Source organism: Mytilus galloprovincialis, chromosome 12 (assembly GCF_965363235.1).
Source record: "Mytilus galloprovincialis chromosome 12, xbMytGall1.hap1.1, whole genome shotgun sequence".
Taxonomy (NCBI): Eukaryota; Metazoa; Mollusca; class Bivalvia; order Mytilida; family Mytilidae; genus Mytilus; species Mytilus galloprovincialis.
This window is the reverse complement of record NC_134849.1, coordinates 26,035,593-26,057,354: the sequence shown is the minus strand read 5'-3', so window position 1 is coordinate 26,057,354 and position 21,762 is coordinate 26,035,593. Positions and strand designations below refer to the sequence as shown.

The following is a 21,762-nucleotide window of genomic DNA, read 5'->3' as shown; positions in this document are numbered from 1 at the left end:
CTAAGGTAAGCTATGCCTTGGATACGATAGTAATGATTCTCGCACATTACGTACTTTAACCCTCAGTTTATACGTATACCAGTCCTTCCATATGCCTATATATCACCTTACCTAGCCGCCAAAATTTTAGTATTACGGCTTTCAGGCAAGAGCGGGCATTATCAGTGACGTCAAAATAACTGGGGAGAAGTAATCAAGGTTTAGGTAGAGGAAAAATACCAGTAATTGAAAGACAAACTCCTAAACGGGTTTTATTCACATTAATATTGTAAAACACTCCCACTCCAAAACGGTTCACATTGTGGCTTGCAGCTGATATTGTACGATACGGATAGGAAGAAAATCCCATATAATCTATACATATAAATAGTGGTGTGCAAATAACGATTGTTTGGGGAGGATATTGTAAACTTTGATTAGCTATGATGTTATTCAAATGCATAAGCCATTTTTTTCTTACTCATTTATCAATGAAATCAACACGAGAAACTTCCGTCAATATTACATTTTTTTTATTTATCATGATATCAAATAATTTTACATGTCGCCATTTTTAAATAATACAGACACGTTTAGATGTATAAATATGAATGTCTATACTAATGATCATTTTACTTAAATAAGTGAGATTGAAACATTTGACGAAATATTCTAAATTTTGGAAACGAATATTAATTCAAGTGTTGTTCTTAGCAAGGCTCTTAACGTCCCTTCCTTTTTAAATATGTATACTGTTCTCAAACGTAAAGGTTTCTCATTTAGGTAAGTGTGCAATACAATCTATTGTCCTCCATGTAATGTCATTTATTACAACTTTAGACTTTTACCTCTTTTGTTCTAGACAGTCACTAATGAGAGTGACATGATTTATACATGCAAATGCAGTCTAACCGGAGACATACCGAGATAGACGTTTAACATAAAGGGGTAAAATAAATATATATATATATGTAGGACTCTAAAGTGCGATGGTACTCTAAAGTACGATGGTCACGCTAAAGTGCGATGGTCTACGCTAAAGTGCGATGGTGTCAGACGCTAAAGTGCGATGGTTGTTTGTTCTTTATATGCGATCAGATGACACGCTAAAGTGTGATGGTATGCCACGCTAAGGTGCGATGGTATATGACACGTTAAAGGACGTTGGTTTTCACGCCAAAGTGCGATGGTTTAACGGGAATGGTGTTCAAGCAATGTATTTTGATTTTTACTGTGTTAATATTAGTTTTTGTGTATTGTTTATAAATTATGCCGTTGTTTTTCTCTTTTGAATAGTTGTACACGAGTTATTGTGTGGTTTATATTACCAGCTATTCGACTATAGCCGATACTCAACGCCTTGGGTCATAAGTTATTAAGTGCGCACATCATCAACACGTACCAATTGTTTTGCAATGGTCGTTCTGATAACCTGAAGTCACAAAACTACTATGTATCTGCTGGGTTAGCCATACGCTTCCGTTCTTAGATCGAGATTTGTGTCATCGGCAATCATATGATGATACTTCACGACATAGAAGGAGTTTCTAAATTAAATTTGGACGAATTGAAATACTTTGACACTTGGTATATTTTGACTTTTTCTCTCTCTTTTACGGTTTACACCTTCCCCTTACTGTCGCCAGTTTTCTATGTTGATGAGAAAACCTTTTATCCACTATCCTGACAGAGAAACGTTTGTCCTCGCCGACACAGCGAGTTCAAAGGTTTTGTACTGTGGGTGATTTTGTTGGAAAAAAATCGTCCGCATACAGTCTTCTATATCACCTATTAAAAATGTTTTGTTTCATCTATATCTCTTTTTTTGTTTTGTAAAAAACCTTCATCGGGAGCCACAAATATTCTCGTTTACCGGCATGTCAATTTTTGTATTTTCAGACTGCTTGAAGCATCATAATGCAAACATGTATTCGCGGAAAAAAGCACTTTAGCGTGTCGTGTCATAGCATTTTAGCGTATACCATCGCACTTTAGCGTGACCATCGCACTTTAGCGTCCTACATATATATATATATATATATATTTGTTCTGTATGACCTAGATTCCTAATTTGTTTTTTATTTTGAATGATTAAACTGACCACTTTCAACATGATTTATACCAAAGTAATCATAAAGATTAATTAGAAGAATATATATAGTATCACCACGATAGGTAAACACATTTTGTCAATTGCTAGTCTGTTATCACCAAAATCTGTAAATATAAATTCAGTGCACTGTAATAATTTTCTGTGTAAGAACGTCGACCCCTTCTGACACTCCGTAATTGTATGTCAGTACATTCGAAATTTAGTCAGTTGTTATACGTTTGGTCCGTGCAACGTTTTGGAAAAGCAAGATATATCACCACAATATTTCTTAATCCCTTAACATAGCTGCTTTGTCACTTTTAGAATTCGTTAATCCTCTAATTCTTATGAATGCCTCCGTTCTGACATGTTTAAAATCCACACAATATGACATATATGTTCCATCTTATGATTGGTGATGTACAAAACTCTTCAAATTTTTAAAACAAAAATAAGTACAGCCTCGTCATAATTCACAGCTCCAGTTTCCCCTGATTTTAGTTTGCCATATTTTAGGATTATATTGATTGCATTCTAACTACTTATACTATATTACAATTATCGAAATTCATCTACTTCGTGTTTGACATCATTTCAGTAATAATGTTAATTAAATTATACTGCTGTACATAAGAAGTTAACAAGTAATATATTCAATGAAAACAATGTATTTCTCAAGTTAACAATATTAAGGGGGCTCGCGGGTCTAAATCACCTTTTTTTTTTTATCTAATATAGGATTTTGCTATTTTTTCCTATAATTAAACTTTATCTTATACCTAATAGAAATATAAAATAAAAATATGGGGTCACCGTTCATTTAAGCGCACAATCTGCCTCCAAAAGAAGCATAAATTTTTGTTAATGTCCCTTTTTTTCTGTAGAACTAATAGGAGAAATGTTGGTAATATCGAAATAAAAAAAGAACTAAATTACAGAAATCGCTTAAATTTTACAATTATTTACTTTATTTACAGCTTGTTTGAAAACAATAATAAAAAATTTGGTCATCGATGAGTTACAAAAGATATTTCAATTTAAACGTCAAAAAATTACATTTTTGCACCAAAGGGAGATAATTTGGAGTTTTTTCAATGATATAAACATTTTAAAAGTCATCTGTGGCCAACCTAAATCGATTTGTCTGTATGATTTTTGTACCATACTATAAAGTAATAACTAACAGTGTATTACATAAAATTTGCAATGAAAAAACAAATGTTTAATTTTTGGCTGATATTTTTTTACTCCTTTAATAGAGTTATATTTGATTTTTTTTATTGCAGGCAGCAAAGACAACTAGGGTAAGTACTGCTATATTTACCCGATTAGTTTGCTGTCATTGATCATTGTTCTGTAACTCGATTTAAAGAAGAAAAGCAGTGTTTTTTATGTGCATTTTTTTACAGTAAATGTTTCTCAGCATTACGTTTCTACAACTCTAGTTAAAAAGTCAATACTTGGATAAATCCAAATTAATGTCTTCATAACGTTTAATATTCGTTAATATTGTAAACTATGATCTGCTATGGTAATGATTGTTCAAATGATAACGTATATCTTTAAAACTTATTGATCACTAATGCAAAACTATTGATACTACTTCCGTTATAATACATTGTATTTTTATTTATCATGATTCACATTATAACTTTCGCTGTCTTAATCAATAAGAATTACAGATTGATTGAAATTTAATCCACGTTATGAATTACCACATTATTAGAATCTTTGTTCGTAATAGGGATGGCCGTTTTATCCCTTTTTCACACTGACTTCTTAATAAATTAACAATCACTTATGAGAGTGACGCGATTCTTACAAGTACACACAGGTCAGTCAGATACCTTGATAAACATATCTAATAACTTGATAAAATAAACACACATTCTTTTTCTGTTTGACCTATCATCTAAAGTAGTCGTGTATTTTAAGCAATAACATCCACCATTCTTAAGATGATTTATGTTAAGGTTGCCATACTGCATATGCAACCTGGTTAGTATCGATGTAAACAAACTGCGAATTTCTCACACCTATTGATTACAGCTTCGTCATAATACATAACTCGAGATACCTCTGATTGAAGTGTGATTCAATTTATGATTTAAGTAAGGAAAAATCTTAGTGATCATAACATATTACGATCATCTATTTATACTTTTTATCATTATCATTATGATATTAACGTCCAAGGAATCATACTATAAATCATGGATTCTTATAAATTCTATATAACTTTTGGACTATTTCAAATCTCGGTCTATTTCTGACTTTTGATTTTTTAACCCTGTATGTTAACATTGCCTATGTGAAATTTTAAAATTGTTTGTGTGTACATTGAACGACAAATATATGTGACGTATAAAATATTCTGACGTCAGACACGCAAATCAATGAAATTCAATGTGTTTGTAAATAGATGTTTTTGTGTTCTGTTTAATTGATCCTTTTATAATTGTTACACGATGATGACTGCTGTACACATATTTTGGCTATTTTATTTATTGTGTCTGTTTAGTTAACGCATCATTGTAAATATAACGGAATTTGATGAGACTGTCATCAAAGTGAGAGGGTTGGCGCTATAAAACCAGGTTTAATCCACCATTTTCTACATTTGAAAATACCAAGTCAAGAATATAACAGGTCATGTCCATTCGTTTTTGATGCGTTTGTTTTTTTTGATTTTGCCATGTGATTATGGACTTTCCGAATTGATTTTCCTCTAAGTTCAGTATTTTTGTGATTTTACTTTTTCATTAGGTTAATTTCGTTCATATATATTTTTTTATGATATCAGGAATATACTTCAGTAAGTAGTGATATAATTATACGATTTATTTTCTGTCTTTACTTATGAATCTGCAACTCAATTTAATACAGGAGACGCGTGTGTGAATATGTCCATTTTGTTACGGGAACAGTAAACAATCTCACACATAAACGTTCCTCCAAACTTTTTTTAAGTGTCAATACCGGGATAAACATATAGCAAAATTGATATCTTAATAACGTGTAATCTAAGCTAATATTATAAACTAAAATTTGTCATGATATTGATAATTCAAACACATGAAATGCATTTTTAAATTCATTAATTACTAATGCAATAAAATCAACAGTATACATAGTATTTTCGTCAATAAATAATTTTCATTATTACAGATATGCTTAATTGTATTAATATCACTGTATGTAGATGTGTATGATTATTTTATCAAAAGACGTACCATCCACAATTGGTAAATATCATTGAAAAGTTTTCGTAATATTGTAATATTGTTATAATGTGTCCAAGTGTTGAGCATTACTGACGGCAATGCTTGGTATAATACTTTTAGCGGTATACTACTGTTGCCTTTATTTAGACCATAAACTGTTTGGGAAAGCAAAACAGGTGTTGTTTAAAATTTTAGAAATCTAACTTCCTCCATTGTTCGTTCATGAACTATGACCTCCTTTGTTACATGAATGAAATCTTCTATTACAGTAATGATTCTACACAATATAACATGTGTTCCCCCTGGTTAATGTTGTATATTTTAGCCGAAAAAAAAATACCTGCACAGTGACCCTATCTTTTCTCTTGATTTTCTCAAAGCATTTACGAAAAGTTATTTTTTCGTATTTTATTTTACAATTCTATGAGTTAGCTTAGCTTCCTATCTCATGAGTTTTTTTTCCTGTATAATCGAAACATTTTGTCACCACCTGTTGTATGAGAAAATGTCCTGTGACCTATCATCTTTATAATTTTCCTGTGACCTAACATTTTTATAATTGTCCTGTGACCTATCATTTTTATCTTTTTTTGGAACTTATCACAACATATACTACGTTTTGGCAAATTGTGTACAAGTTCTATCATTTTTTTACCAAGACTCAAATACCACCTGAATCGGTACTGTTGTTATATAAAAATGACATATTTAGCGTAAGAACTTTTTTTTATAATTTCAGGAACTGGCAACAGTGAGTAGTAACATTTTTATTTTCTAATTAAACGGTTTATTTGCTGTAATTGATCATTGATCAGTAACTCAATATAATATAGAAAGACGTGGTATGAGTGCCAACTCTCCCTCCAAGTTACATTCTGTAAAAGTACATCATTGTAGGTCGAGGTACGGCCTTCAACACGGAGCCTTGGCCCGAACAACAGGCTATAACGGGCCCCAAAATTACTATTGTAAAACCATTCAAACAGGGAAACCAACGATCTAATATATATAAAATCGAGAAACGAAAAACACTTATGAACTACATAAACAGATAATCTACTGTTCATGTCTAAATAAGTGTTTTTATTACGAAACCAGTAAATGTTTTCGAATATTACTTTCCTTCAACCTCAGTTTAAATGTCAAAACTGGCATATATCAAAAGTGGTGTATTTATAACGTTAAAATAAAGCGAAAATTATAAACTATATTTTGCATAAGAATGATTATTGAAATACACAGCGCACATCTTTATAACGTTTTTATCAATAATGCAATGATATTAACAGTACATATAATACTTCAGTTCAGATTTATTGTATTTCTCAAAATTTTAATAAACACCTTCGGCGATTTAGTTTAACACAATTACAAAAAATGGTTAGATATTCAAACATCATTGTCGATCCTCATGGAAATATTGTTGAAAGATTCTTATTTGACATTGGTATTGACATTTTTTGGAGCAATATTTTCAAATATATGTGATGCTCTATAAGGGAATGGTTTCTTATTATTGTAAATGATGGAAGCTTTAATAAATGCATCGTTGTTTTCAAGGCTCAACAGTTTTTTTACTTTTCCAATATATGTGATGCTCTATGATGGAATTGTTTCTTATTATAGTAAATGTGTAAAGCAAACTATTGTCCTCTGGAATATTGTCCACCAAGAAAATATTTCATAAATCTATTAATGATATTAAGTACTTATCTAATAAAAGGACAACTTCGATATTAGTTTAAATGTTTCGTTTTCATATACAGTACTTCCATGTCTCATAATCTTATTAAGAAATAATAATACATCAGAAAGCAAATGGATTTATAAAGTTAGAATGTGTATAAATGTGAAAACTCTCACCAGCTCGGTAGTTAACACTTCGGTGTTGACATGAATATCAATAATGTGGTCATTTTTATAAATTTCCTGTTTACTAAACTTTGAATTTTTCGTAAAACTAAGGATTTTCTTATCCAAGGCATAGATTACCTTAGCCGTATTTGGCACATTTTTTTTGGAATTTTGGATCCTCAATGCTCTTCAACTTTGTACTAGTTTTGGGTTTATACATATTTTTGATTTGAGTGTCACTGATGAGTCTTATGTAGACGAAACGCGCGTCTGGCGTACTTAATTATAATCCTGGTACCTTTGATAACTATCATTGAAATTGTGTAAATAGTGTTTTATTAACGATTTATTTTTTGTCTTCACTGGGTTATATTGTAGGTCCGTGCACTGTAGTTAAGACTAATGAAAGCTAACCCAATGTAAAAATATTTCTTTGCAATTTTTTAAAACTTCCTCAGAAAAATACTCGAGCCACTTGACTTTCATAGCTCAAAATTAACGTTTTTACACAATATTTGAATAAAGTAGATGAAGATTATTCGCTTCTCAAAGTGTAAGACGCAATAAAAATCGTATGCTTGTACCATCCTACCGAAATACGGATTTAATTAAGTCCTGAACATTTCGACATTTCTTCGTATTTTTTTTTAACAAAACCGGTTTTAACCAAATCACAAGTACGTGTTAAGATCCGACTAAATACCTATTTTCCTATATGGTCAGGTAAAGTTGCTACATGATGTATCAATGCATGTTGTTTACCTTCAGCTGTACTTTCTTTTTGTCTATTTATTACGTTAAACTACTGTTTAAAGGGGCCAACATGTAGGGTATATTTTAATGTAAGAAAAGTTTATTCACAAAACAATTTTCATACTTGATGAAAATATATCTTTGCTTGCTTTTTCTTTTTGATTTACCCTTTCCGCCATGTTAAACAATGTTTTAAGTACAGGTGTCTCCTGAGGAATCAAGAAAATGGTGATATAATGAAATTTTAAGATTTAGTAAGAAATGTAGTTTACTTATCTATTTAAGTGTAAAAGTATGATTTATCATTAAAAAAAAATGGGCAAATAAATTGTTGCCATGCTAACAGTGTTAAAACCATTAAATAAAAAAAAATTGCTGTTTTTCATTGAAAATATATTAAATATTAATCTGATTATGGATATGATATCGTTATTTTTTCCCGCCTTTATTTATTATCTTCATTATGAGCAGTTGCGCACTATCACGATAATCATGAAAGTAAATACAACCTCTGGAATATTGTATCAACTTGGAGATATATATTCCACAGGAAGATGCCGCAAAATCGCGTTACAATTGGGCAAGTGTTGAAATAAAGAGTTTTATCTAATGTCGCGGGCAGTACGTAATCGAGCATGCAAAGGCAAACTTAGGAAATACAAAACCCTACATCTATACGTCATATCATGAATATTTCCAACTTGTTATTGGTTCAGAAAAATTGAGGCCTAATCAAATCGATCTCCTTCTTTAGTAGTATAGATATGTAGGCATTGCTATAATGTTGCTACATAGCAATGAAAGGTTTATAATTGGGAAGTAAGGAGTGTTTTATGGGTTGATTTATGCTCATCTCGTTTGTCGTAAAGCTTCTTCTCAAACAACCCTCATCGTCAATTTCAAATACGTGATAGACAGGGCCGTAACTACCTATGAGGCAGGGGAGGCAACTGCCTCCCCTGAATTTTCTACACCAAAATTTTGTTTGAAGTAATAAAATGAAATATAAATAATTGACAATATGTCCACGAAGAATTTGAATTTATAGTATAAACAACACAAGTTTACAGTTTTTACAGTGTTATAATGATACGTGATATATGTCATTTTCCGGATTTTTGATCGATAGTGAAACATTTCAGTATTAGTTTGGTTTTTTTTGTGTGGCCGTCCGTCTGTTATTCAGTATTCGTACGCGGAGAACACATATTAAACTTTGCTTTTCGATAATTTTGAATAAAAAATAACTGTTCACATATATTTAGGGACTCAATTAAGCATAGGAAGTTCCCTTTTGTATTGTGAATCTTTAATAATATTGGAAATTCGTTACCAGCTGAATCAGCAGTTGGATCATTTTTTTAACGTTTCCCGATCGTACGAGAACATTATGGTCAATGCCTTAGTAGATAAACACTCCCATTCGTTGTAGCAGGGACTTTCTATACTAAGTATATATACTAGTATAGAAAGTCCGTGGTTGTAGTTATATACATGTTTGTTCAGCTTTCAAAAATACTGAAATTCCATGTCCTCGATAAAACAAATATATCTTGCGTTCTATGATCTTGCTTTATATGTTTTTTTTTTCACTTACCAGTTTGATTTCTAACAAAAAGATTTTTAAATACAAATAATAATTGTTTGCATAAAAATTGCTTCCAGGATCCAGCAATACTGATGTTTCTTAAAGAAAGGAAATCGAAGGAAAACGGGTCATTTTAGGTAGATTTTATTGAGAAAAACATCCGCGATTACAATGTATTTAATAATAAAAGGTCAAAGTAATGCCTTCAAAACGGAGCATTGGCTCACCCCGAACAGCAATCTCAGCTTGTTTTTGCATAAAAATTGCTTCCAGTTTCAAGCAAAACTGATGTTTCTTAAAGTAAGGAAATCAACTGAAAACTGAGGGTCCTGATGAAGGGAAATCCAGAAAAGCGCTTCGGACGCAATAACTTATTAAACGTGTTGTTTTCCATTTTTTTTTAGCCATTTTAATGAGAGGAAAAAATCGGCGGGGGCTGCGCCCCCAACCCTCTCTTTTAGGGGCCTCATTCGGCGGCCCCAAACCCCTGCCTCCCCTGAATTCGAACCCTAGTTACGGCTCTGATAGAGTAAACTATATCTGTTGAGGCTTTTTTTAATTTCAATGAAAAATACGAGTCCAGCATTGTCACAAATATGGCACTATTCAGTGAAATGACATTATCCATATGGCGGAGAGTGAAGTTTTAAGATAATGGTAGCTTATTTCAGCCGTCATCAGAAGCTCTCGCATGAAGTCATCCTCGTATGAAAAATAAACTAGTCATGCTAGATATTCAGGAAGTCTAGTAGTAACTAGAATCAAGATTAATCTTATTTAATGAATTAATACATTTAAACAATGAACATTGCAATGTAAGCAATCAAGAAGTCAAGTTTTATCATGTGTTTACTAGTTTTGTAATTCTATCAATTTTCACCAATAATTTTTTCGATTTTTGTCTAAATTTTCACTTTCTTTTTTATTGTTCACATTATATGAATGAAAGGTCTTTTTAGTACATCAATTTTCATAATGAAGCTACAAATCAAACAATTAGAAAAATCGAAAGATGTTGATTTGTGTCTGGTAGTTACAAAGCAGAATGGAATCTCTTAGTTTCGCCCCCTTGTTTGAACAAAGAGTATGAATCACGCACATATTTTTTTTAGGAATTTTTAAAAGATTCTTATGAATTTGTGTATTAAATCTTATATTGACTACATACAATGTTTAAATAGGACGAAATAATTAAAAGCATTTTTTTCGCAGATGCTGGTATTATGGGCAAATGTATGAGTTGTTATGATTTGCTGTATGATTAGAAATATGCATACTTTTAGGAAATGCATGATGTCAAAAACTTCTTTGATAACATGGTTTTACTTAGTTTTAAGTGATGAGCAGTTGCATCAGAAAATAAATTGACGGTTTTCACACATTTTGTTTACTTTTACTAGAATTTCAGGAAACATGTGCTGTCTTTCAAAAACACGCTTTAAATATTTAACAAAACATTTGATTAATGACGTAATTGCAATACTCATAGAAGAAGACCCTAAATCAATACTGAACGAATAACAATGAGATGAAGGACAACGATAAACAGTTGTTGACGCATTTTCTAAACTATGTTGAAGTCCTTTAATGACAAAGTGAGTTAAAATTAATATAGAGTTGTATGTTTGTCTGTTGGTAACTTATACAAAAACAATCTTTTGAATTAAACATACATTTTATTACACCAACTTGTATTTACATGTTCCTGACAAGAATATTCATTTTTACTTTGTGGCATTACTTTTGCCACAGAGTATTCTAGAATATTTTGTTGAGGCGCCAGGATGACTTCCAATTACTAATACACAATGGCTATTAGCTGACCTATGTTGACATAGTGTCATAAAACCCCTGGTAGTTAAACACGGTTACACCACCACCTAACATGGGGAGTGACCGGGGAAAACACTCGTATTACCAATGCTCTAGTTATCAGTGTCCCACCTGTTGGCAGGCGTAGGCCTCCCCTTTATAAGATGAGGTGGAGGAGGTCTCAGAGCTACCCATCTGTAGACCCCACCGTTACCACTTACCACATTTTCAAAACCTGCAAATTGTAGAACTTGTCAGGCCCAGAGCAATGACCGAGTTAAATAATCCCCCAATAACAACCAGTCTCCCTGGACCGCCACATGAGAGCTCAAGTCTGCTACAAAATCTGACTTGGGTTCTCACCTCCTCAACATTTTGATTATTGAATCATTGGAAAATTTGATTTTGTTGTGCGAAGACTCACCCCTCCTTGTATATTATTTAAAAAAAACTTGATTTCCAGTTTGTGACAAATGAGTTCTATCTGTTTGTATATTCTCATGTAATATAGCTTCCCCTCATTTTCTATTACAACGTTTTTGGCCATTGATTTCACTCTTTTTCTCTTCTGTTCGATTATTGCACCCGCATTCAAGGGTGCATAATGCCAGTATCTGCGTTGCAGCATTGTAGGACCATATTATACTAAATATTTTAAATAAAGCCTGGTAACGGAGGATAGAACATTTTACATTTTCAATTAAACCCTTTCCTGTCAATTCTAAATTGATCAAATCATTAGCTCCACATTGAATAATAATAAAATGAGGAGAAGGTAAAAAAAATCCAAATCTTTAATCTGCGTTAAAGGAGAATCTGTGTTAGTTAGAGACTATAGAGACAATAACTTGTGGAAACAAGGAGTTATCGTTCAAAAACTTGGACCAGTAACTTATCAAGTCCCAGTTGGAGATTTAGTACGGAAGAGACATATTGATCAGAGTCGTAAATTTGAACCGCAGGAAAATTAACACTGAATCAATTACAGTACCAACATGAAGTTCAAACCGCGATACCGAAATCTCTGAAAATAACAATGAATCCGAACAAAATAAAATAACCGAAAATAAAACAGTTGAAAATGCTAATGACACTATCGTTACGCGACGCTCAGAAAAAGTAAGAAAAACACCAGAGAGACTTAGTGATATAACTGTAGGTTAAGAATATCATAATGGAACATTTAAGTACAGCTCTTCATAATAATCAGGCAGATTGCCATATACACGTGATTTATGAGGGTTTCACATTTTATCTATAAATGGCCTAGAAGAAGTAGTAACCACATACTGCTAAAAAAAAAATTTGAGTGGGAAAATATGATTGGTTGCCATGGTAACGGACACTCTTTTTTTGGTTGTTAAGAGTGGTAAAATCTTTCAAAAATCAGCTAAATCACTACAATTCAGAACCTGATTATGAATAGAATCAAGCATTTTTCATTAATTATCATATGTAACATAGATACAACTTGTTTTAAGCTTCATTTTAGTTAAGATTGCATGTAAATCAAATTTGTAAATTTTTTGAAAAAATATTTTGCCAAAAAATGCATATTTTTAACTTTTTTGAATTTGGGATTTTTGCAAAATTATCAAATTTTCTCGGTTTTTTTTCAGAAAACTGCAAATGTGTACAGCATAGTTAGCACTGTACTTATGAAGTTTGGATACTACTTTACCAAATTAAATAGAAAAATGCTTGGGACCTTTTCAGTTTGATCACATAGAAACTGAATTTTTCCTTAGAAACGGAGTTATTATTTGCAGATTATAGCAGTTTAAGAGCTTAAATGTACTGAATTGTTTCATAACCGATAAGAAAATACATAAAAGTATACGCTAGCTCTAAATCACCATCAGTAAGAGTTGCTGACTTCAATAATTACCATGGAAACACATAATATCCATAGCAACATCTATTTTTAAATCTATCAATGGATTTATGTAAAAAAAATACATATATAGAGAGTATATATTCAAATTTGAATATGACAGCATGCTTTTCTTCTCTCACAATCTCTTCTGTTCTTTTCAGAAGGTTCAACAAATGTAATATATAATGTAACATTGGGGTTGGAAGGTTGGGAAAAGGGAGGGGGTAGGTTTATTTAAAAAAAAATGCATGTAGATTCTTGAAACAATAATGTTTGGTCATAGAGCCTGATTATGAAAAGTATCAAACTTTTTTTCAGAAATTTCATATATAACATCGATATAACTGGGGTTTAGCTTCAGAGCTTAGTAAAGATTAAAGTTTAACCCGACTGTTACATTTTTTTGTAAAAATATACTAAAAAAACACATATTTTCTTTTTTGTTGAAATATAGAGTTTTGTGAAATTATAAATTTTTTTCGTGTGTTTTTCCGAAAATGCAAATATGTAAAACATAAAAAAAATGCAAGCATTGTAGTAATAAAATTTGAATACTACTTGACCAAAATAGATAGAATATTGCGTGTTGCTCTCTTGAATTTTATCACCATATTAACGTATTTTCCCCTTGGCAAACATAGATATTATTTGTAGAATTCTGCATCATAGGAAATATAATGTTCCCAATTGTTTCTAAAACTTTATAAAAATACAAAGAAGCATACATATATAACTCGTCTAAACATCAACCCAACAATGTTAGATCTGTAAATTTGCTTTCGCAAATTTTTGGTTCTTCCCTCGCCGGGATTCGAACCCATGCTACTGTGATATCGTGACACCAAATCGTCTGCACTGCAGCCATCCCGCTAGATCACACGACCACCTGGGATCTCAAAAAAAGAGCTTTCGCTGGCCGTGTGTTACCTTTCTTCGTCAGTTTTAATCTAGCGGCGTACTACAGTACATGATGTTGGGTTGATGTTTAGACGTGTTGTATATACATTATGTACACAGGCATGTATCACAATCATTGATGGCGATCCGATGGATACATCTGTTGTAGAGTTGTCACTGACTCAGACGTACTTATATATGTATGTGGTCTAGCGGGACGGCTGCAGTGCAGGCGATTTGGTGTCACGATATCACAGTAGCATGGGTTCGAATCCCGGCGAGGGAAGAACCAAAAATTTGCGAAAGCAAATTTACAGATCTAACATTGTTGGGTTGATGTTTAGACGAGTTGTATATATATATATATATATATATATATATATATATATATATATATATATATATATACTCTATATATATATATATATATATACTCTATATATATATATATATATATACTCTAACTCTAAACTACAATCCTTAAGTATTATTACAACAGTAGCCATGGTAAAAAATATCACCAACACCCAATTAAAAGATATATAATATAATTTTATGCTAAAAATTATATATAATTAAGTTTGATAATGTTAATTTTTCTAATGGGGATATAACTGCATGCTTTGCTTTGTCTCACTCTCAGTCCTGTCTTTGCTCTTTGGGAAGACTCAACAAATTTAAAAATATACACTGTGGCATTTTGGGGGAGTAATGGAGGCTGGGTGGTTTTTGTTTGAATCTTTCATAGATTCTTAAGAGGAAAATTGAGAGGTTTAGCTATAAAACCAGGTTTAATCTATCATTTTCTACATAAGAAAATGTCTGTACCAAGTCGGTAATATATGACAGTTTTTATCTTTTCGTTTGATGTATTTAAGGTTTTGATTTTGCCATTTGCTTAGGGATTTTCCATTTAGAATTTTCCTCAGTGTTCCGTATATTTGTTATTTTACTTTTTCCTACAACGTTTTGTCAGGTTTTGTTCAGAGTTTCAATCTGGAAATCTATAATTATTCATTAAATTTTACTAACAGATGATGGACATCATGGGGATTGAAATAGCACATTCTAACTTTTGTCAAGGTCCATATAATTTTTGAAAGTATAGCTGTGACAATATAATGTCCTTTACCACTGGTAGGAAATAAAGAAAGTTTGGCAAACTTCTAATTTTCCTAGCGCAATAACACTCCCAAGTCAGGAGCAATCATGTATGTGTTACACATTTTTTTCCGTTCACCTTTTGTACATAAATTAGGCCGTTAGGTTTTCTTGTTTGAATTATTTTACATTGTCATTTTGGAACCTTTTACAGCAGATTATGCGGCATGGGCTTTGCTCATTATTGAAGACTCCATGATAACCTACAGTTGTTTATTTCTGTGTCTTTTAAGTCTCTTGTTGAGAGTTGTCTAATTGGAAATTATACCACCTCTTCTTTTTTTTATATTAACAGAAATGATAAAAAATAATCTACACTAAAGTCGAAAAATATTATATGGTATGTATGACAGAAAAAAGGGCTCCAGAAAGGTTTTCCTAAGAGGAAATAGTTACGTTTAGAAATTTCGCCAGTTAACCAGGCCATTTAAGACAAACTATACAGTTCTAACCTTGTCTGGTTCTGGGTTTTAAACATTTTTAAAGTATCAAACATTCTAACTTTTGTCAAGGTCCATATAATTTTTGAAAGTATAGCTGTGACAATATAATGTCCTTTACCACTGGTAGGAAATAAAGAAAGTTTGACAAACTTCTAATTTTCCTAGCGCAATAACACTCCCAAGTCAGGAGCCTGCATGTATGTGTTACACATTTTTTTCCGTTCACCTTTTGTACATAAATTAGGCCGTTAGGTTTTCTTGTTTGAATTATTTTACATTGTCATTTTGAGACCTTTGACAGCAGATTATGCGGCATGGGCTTTGCTCATTATTGAAGACTGCATGATAACCTACAGTTGTTAATTTCTGTGTCTTTTAAGTCTCTTGTTGAGAGTTGTCTAATTGGAAATTATACCACCTCTTCTTTTTTTTATATTAACAGAAATGATAAAAAATAATCTACACTAAAGTAGAAAAATATTATATGGTATGTATGACAGAAAAAAGGGCTCCAGAAAGGTTCTCCTAAGATGAAATAGTTACGTTTAGAAATTTCGCCAGTTAACCAGGCCATTTAAGACAAACTATACAGTTCTAACCTTGTCTGGTTCTAGGTTTTAAACATTTTTAAAGTATCAAACAAAGAAACGTAAAGCAAAATGGGCATAACTCGGAAAGAGTTAAAGTGACACCAACAAATTAAAACTTGATACCTGTTTTGTGTTTATCAGCATTGCCTACATTTTTCATAATATTTGGTTGATGCAAACTAAAATTAGAAAATGGAAACAAACTTTGAGACGACTACCGTACTGACAAGACATGGGTAAAACTTACTCCTACCCAACATTGCGACGCGGCCATAAACATGTGTATTTTAGTTTGGCCCTTATAGATAAAATGTGTGCAATGCGCGAGACACTGACATTTACTCTTTTTTTCACATGGGACGCTAGTCTTATATTTAACTTGTTGGGACTAGAAAGCATTGATAATTACAAAGACAAATAAGATTGGTATTTACTGCACTGTTTCTAGTGTTGCAGTTAATTAAAAAATACCATGTGTGTATTTTGTCTTAAAATTTACTGTTATTAATCTTGTATTTCTTCACACATTCTCAGCTTAGTGGTTTCATTCCAAATCTCGGGATTACTGCACAGTCTTTTATAAAGGTTACAGAGACAGATACAGAAAATAGAGGCGTAATTAAAGAAAAGGTTAAAAAAAGACATTGAGAGTAGCAAAACGATTTTTTTGAAGATTTCACCTAAACAAATGATACATATTTACTATCTTAAAGGAGAAGGGGATTTCAGAAGGATTAGAAGTGTGCCTCAGCTGAACCCCCCCCCCCCCCCATCACACACACACACACACACACACAAAACAAGATATAATGTTATCGGAAGCATGAACATATGAGATGTTACAGTATGTAGTACGGTGCAGAGTAAGAAATGATTCATAATTAATACAATTATTTGTACAATAATTTTGTTTTGATAATTTTGCCGGTAATAGCATAATCATTTTACCCGGTAGCACAATTCTAACCTAGCAGATGTATCTTTTTCGGAGATCCTGAATTACAATTGGAGTTATTAATGACTATTATTATTTTTGAAGTCCCCACCGACTTAATAATTGTTCAATTTGTCTGTACATCACACTTCAGTTTCAGTTTAGAAATGCTTTGGCCAAATGATTCTATTTGTTTTTATTTGTAAGCTTATTATTATGTAACAAGTTTGTGAAATATGCTTGTGGGATAACATCTCAAACTTGTATGTGCTCTAAGAAATCAAGAATTTTCTTACAACTGTTAAGGGCCATATTCATCTTGCCTTAGGTTTGCCCGGCTATTGCAATCCAATGAAGTCCATCATCTGTTAACTTTTAAAAAAATGATTATCAGATTATGAACTCGAAATTAAGTCCGACAAAACGCAATTATCTATCCAAAGATCAACTTGTATGAAACATTTGAAAAAATTAACATACCCCTTTCTTTCCCAACTCTCCAACCCCAATGTTACATTATATATTACATTTAATGAACTGGCTGAAAAAAAATATCAGACAAGACTGCCAGTGAAGCTAAGAATAAATTTATATTCCAATTTAAAAATAAACACCCTCAATTTGTGTATTTTTTTACATGGATTTCCATTTATTCAGTTTTTAGATGGATGTTGCTATGGATAATCTTCATATTTTCTACTTGATTTTTGGTAATGTTCAAAACTTTTCAATTATCTCAGCATAAATAATGACCGCGTCGTCAATATTTGCATAGCCCTTTTTCGCCTTCATTTGATTATACATAATTTTATTTTTATGTTGAACATACATTCTCAATATTTATACCATATTGCGATTATATAAAGTCATCTATCGATGAATCATTTCCGTCATCATTGAAAACGTTGAATTGTCTGAATATCAATGTTGATGCTCAAGTTTACTTTAATAATAGAAGTAAGAATACGATTGGCATTGGTATTGGAACAACTGATATACTAATGTAGACAATTAAAAAGGATATCATTTCTACGAAAGCCGAGAAGGATCATTCAAAATTCAAAATTCAAAATTCAAAATTCAAAATTCAAAACAAAAAAATAAATATTGCGAAAACATAGCACGTGTTTCCGGTATGAAGAACTGTCATCCTGACAATTTTTAGACAGTTCTACCTAGAACTGATCCTGACAATTTTTAGACAGTTCTACCTAGAACTGATCCTGACAGTTCTACCCTATAGAACAGTTTTAGACAGTTCTACCTAGAACTGACCAAAGTTTTAGACAGTTCTACGACTAGAACAGTTCTACGACTAAAACAGTTCTACGATTAGAACTGACCAAGCTAGAATTGATTTAGTCAGTTCTATTCATAGAAAACTTTTAAGAACTCTTTGTCTTAAATATTGATTAGTCAAAAGAATATAATATATTTTGCGTGTGGCTGTATCAACGATAGTAATAACACTGATTGGTGACCAGTGAGATACCGTAACTGCAGTGACGTAATTTAGAACTGTTCTACAATCCTGACAGGTTTGGTAAGTTCTACGGCTAGACAGTAGACAGTGACAGTTCTGTTGACAGTTCTACGGTTTTAACTGATTTAATCAGTTCGGATGACAGTTCTACAGTTAGAATTGATTTGGTCATTTCTGCTGACAGTTCTACGACAAGAACTGATTTGGAAAGTTCTACCCTAGAACTGATTCTGACAGTGTTACTTAGTACAGTTCTAGGTAGATATATTTTCTAGTGACACGTTTAGAATTTCCTTATTATTTGACGGAATAGAAAATCCTAGTTTGTCGTAATTTGAAATGTCGATTATACATGTGGTTGTTTTGTTGGTGTGTTTCGTTTTTGTTAACTCTATAGTACGTCGGAAATGACTAACAGTATTTTACAATCCAAACAATTTAGGCCCGTTTTACTGAGTTGATAGAGGTTCCGTACTGGAAAGTTATTGTAAATCAATACACGAGACTGGATACATGAACGTTCACATACTTTATTTTTCCATCCAACATATATACAAAATTAATCACAGTTCATAAAGCATATTTACAAAACAGTAATCATGGCAACATATATATTAACCCTGATCGTAGATCGAGAGTGGGGCGAACCGGTGCGTCACATGGTTCTCTCTATTTCTCTCTACCCCTTCGTTATAAAATTAATCTTTATAAAACATGATCATACAAACGCTTTGACCAATGAAAAAAAAGAAAAAGGTGCTTATACACAAATAGTTTCCAAACAATGAAACGTACCAAAAGCAGATTAAATTAAGACTTAGTGTTAATTGACATTATTCACTCTATATACAGTTTGAGTGTTGACAAATAAATTACATTGATGACCATTGTTGTCAAAAAGTATTCTCACGACATAATCTTAATCTTAATCCATAAATATTTCCTAGTAAGGCCAGGATTTTTTAATTTGTTGGTTTACGGATCCGCCGACCCGATTTTGCCGATTCCTAGAATAAAAATAAAATTGACTTTTCATGCTTTTTTATTCCCGCCGACCCAAACAAATACATTATCCCTGAAAAATAATTAAATGATTCTTTTTTTATGAAATGAAATGCATGAATCAATAACAAAATTGATAACACTCTCTGTTGTGAAAAAATAAAACTTCCAGTTTACGTTTCTAAAAATAGACAAATCAATTATAACTGACCTTGAAATATCGTTTACGCAAATAATTTTGCGGAACGAAATCTGTGTTTAAAACCCATTACACAATAAGTTCGTTTCCCTTATTTGTCATCAGTCTGTAAGATGCATAATCTCCTAGAAATAGACTTGTCCAAATAAGCACCTTGGAAGTAAAAGTTCAACAAGTCATTTAGAATTTTCTTGTTTCATGGATAATAAAAAAAAAATATCGTCCATTAGGATAAACAACGGGAATGCATGACACTAGATTATAAACCCGATATTCTCGTTTTTTCCGTGGACGAGTCTATTACGTTTTTGACACGTGTGTTGAAACTTATTTTCGTACGACGTTTTTTACATTTTTTTCTTTATCAGTTTTCGTTTTTGAAGATCATTACTCACCAAGTTTTCTGGAATTGATTAAGAGCTACGCGAATTTGTTTTTCTTGTTTGTGAAAAGACGATTTAATTTCGTCTTTGTCTGTGAACACCCCCCTTTTTTACGGCAAATCATTAGACAATGTCATGCGATATTTATGACAGCTGAGAAAGAATATTTCATGAACTAAAATTTGAAATGATGACAAAATAGCATAAAAAACATTTTGTTAGAATGGTGAAATGCATATTTATTTTGCATTTTTTTTTCTGTCTTGAAAGATATTTTTTTTTCTTTTTTTTCCCGACCGACCGACCCGACTTTTTCATGGGGAAAATCCGTAAACCAACAAATTAAAAAATCGTGGCCTAACGCTAAAATGACTAATACATGTTTTTTATAAAAGTATTTGAGAAATAGTAATGAATGTTGTTTTCCGACTAAAATGCACTTCTGGCGTAATAAAAATATTGAAACTTAATTACACATAAGGAATAATGACTGTCTATACCAAACACGACACTAAAAGATGAAAATGTTAAAATTCACAATTTCACGCATTTTTACAACATGACACTAGGACAGTCTAGAACAGTTCTATTACAGATTATTCTGAGAGTTCAAATGAGAGGGTAGAAGTGATCTATAATGTACAAGGGCAATAACTTTAATAACCAAAAACATTTTTAATTTGTTCTTAAAAACTTTTTATTAATATCTTGAAAGCTTCAGAGCAAAAGCTGGTGACCAAACCTTTTACACAAAATAGACTGACACGATCGCGAGATAATTTAGATTATAGCTAGATACCCACTGCCGATCAGATCAATTCTATACCCGATTACTTAAATTTCCACGATCAAGCGTAACCAATTTTTTGATCGGGCCTGTTTGCATTTGGAATTTCTAACCGACTGCTAACAGACCGTAAAAGACTCAAAATCGACCATTAACGACTTCTTCATAACTGATCATGGAATCCAACCACTAATTCAATATCTTTTCGATGATTCTGACCAATTTACGATCCTTACATGACCTTTACTCGCTCGACTTTCTCGACTAAATCAACAATACTCGATCTCAAACCGATTCTGACCAGACCAGAGCGACCTGATCGTATATAATAGTATTGGTCGCAGAAATAATCCATATTGGTCGGGTGATAACATATTCAGTATAAAACGTACAATGAATGAAATGTCTAATTTTCGAGCCCCCGCCACAATAGAGGAGAAATTAAGTGTTACCCTTTTCAGTCTCATCGCCCGACAGACCGTACGCTGTCTAACTCTAGTTTGCTCCAACAAATAGTATATAAAACTTATATGCAATGTTTTGCACCACAAATCACAGAAAAAAATAATCTAGGTTGTGTCAAATTTTCAGTTCTATCGTTATGCCCCTTTAGAAATGAAAAAAATAGCCGAATTTTTCGTTTCCATTCTCTAAGTTATGTTTGCCTAAACAAAATGTTATAAAACTTACACAATACATACATGT

General features: G+C 32.1%; 1 protein-coding gene across 1 annotated transcript in view; it reads left to right on the top strand.

Moving 5' to 3' along the window:
* The window catches only part of LOC143055269 (uncharacterized), a 95,001-nt gene that overhangs the window by 39,614 nt on the left and 33,625 nt on the right, over positions 1-21,762 (top strand). Inside the window, exon 15 of the mRNA XM_076228400.1 lies at positions 3,358-3,375. Coding sequence (XP_076084515.1) covers positions 3,358-3,375 — 18 coding nt within the window. The remainder of the gene's footprint in view (positions 1-3,357; positions 3,376-21,762) is intronic.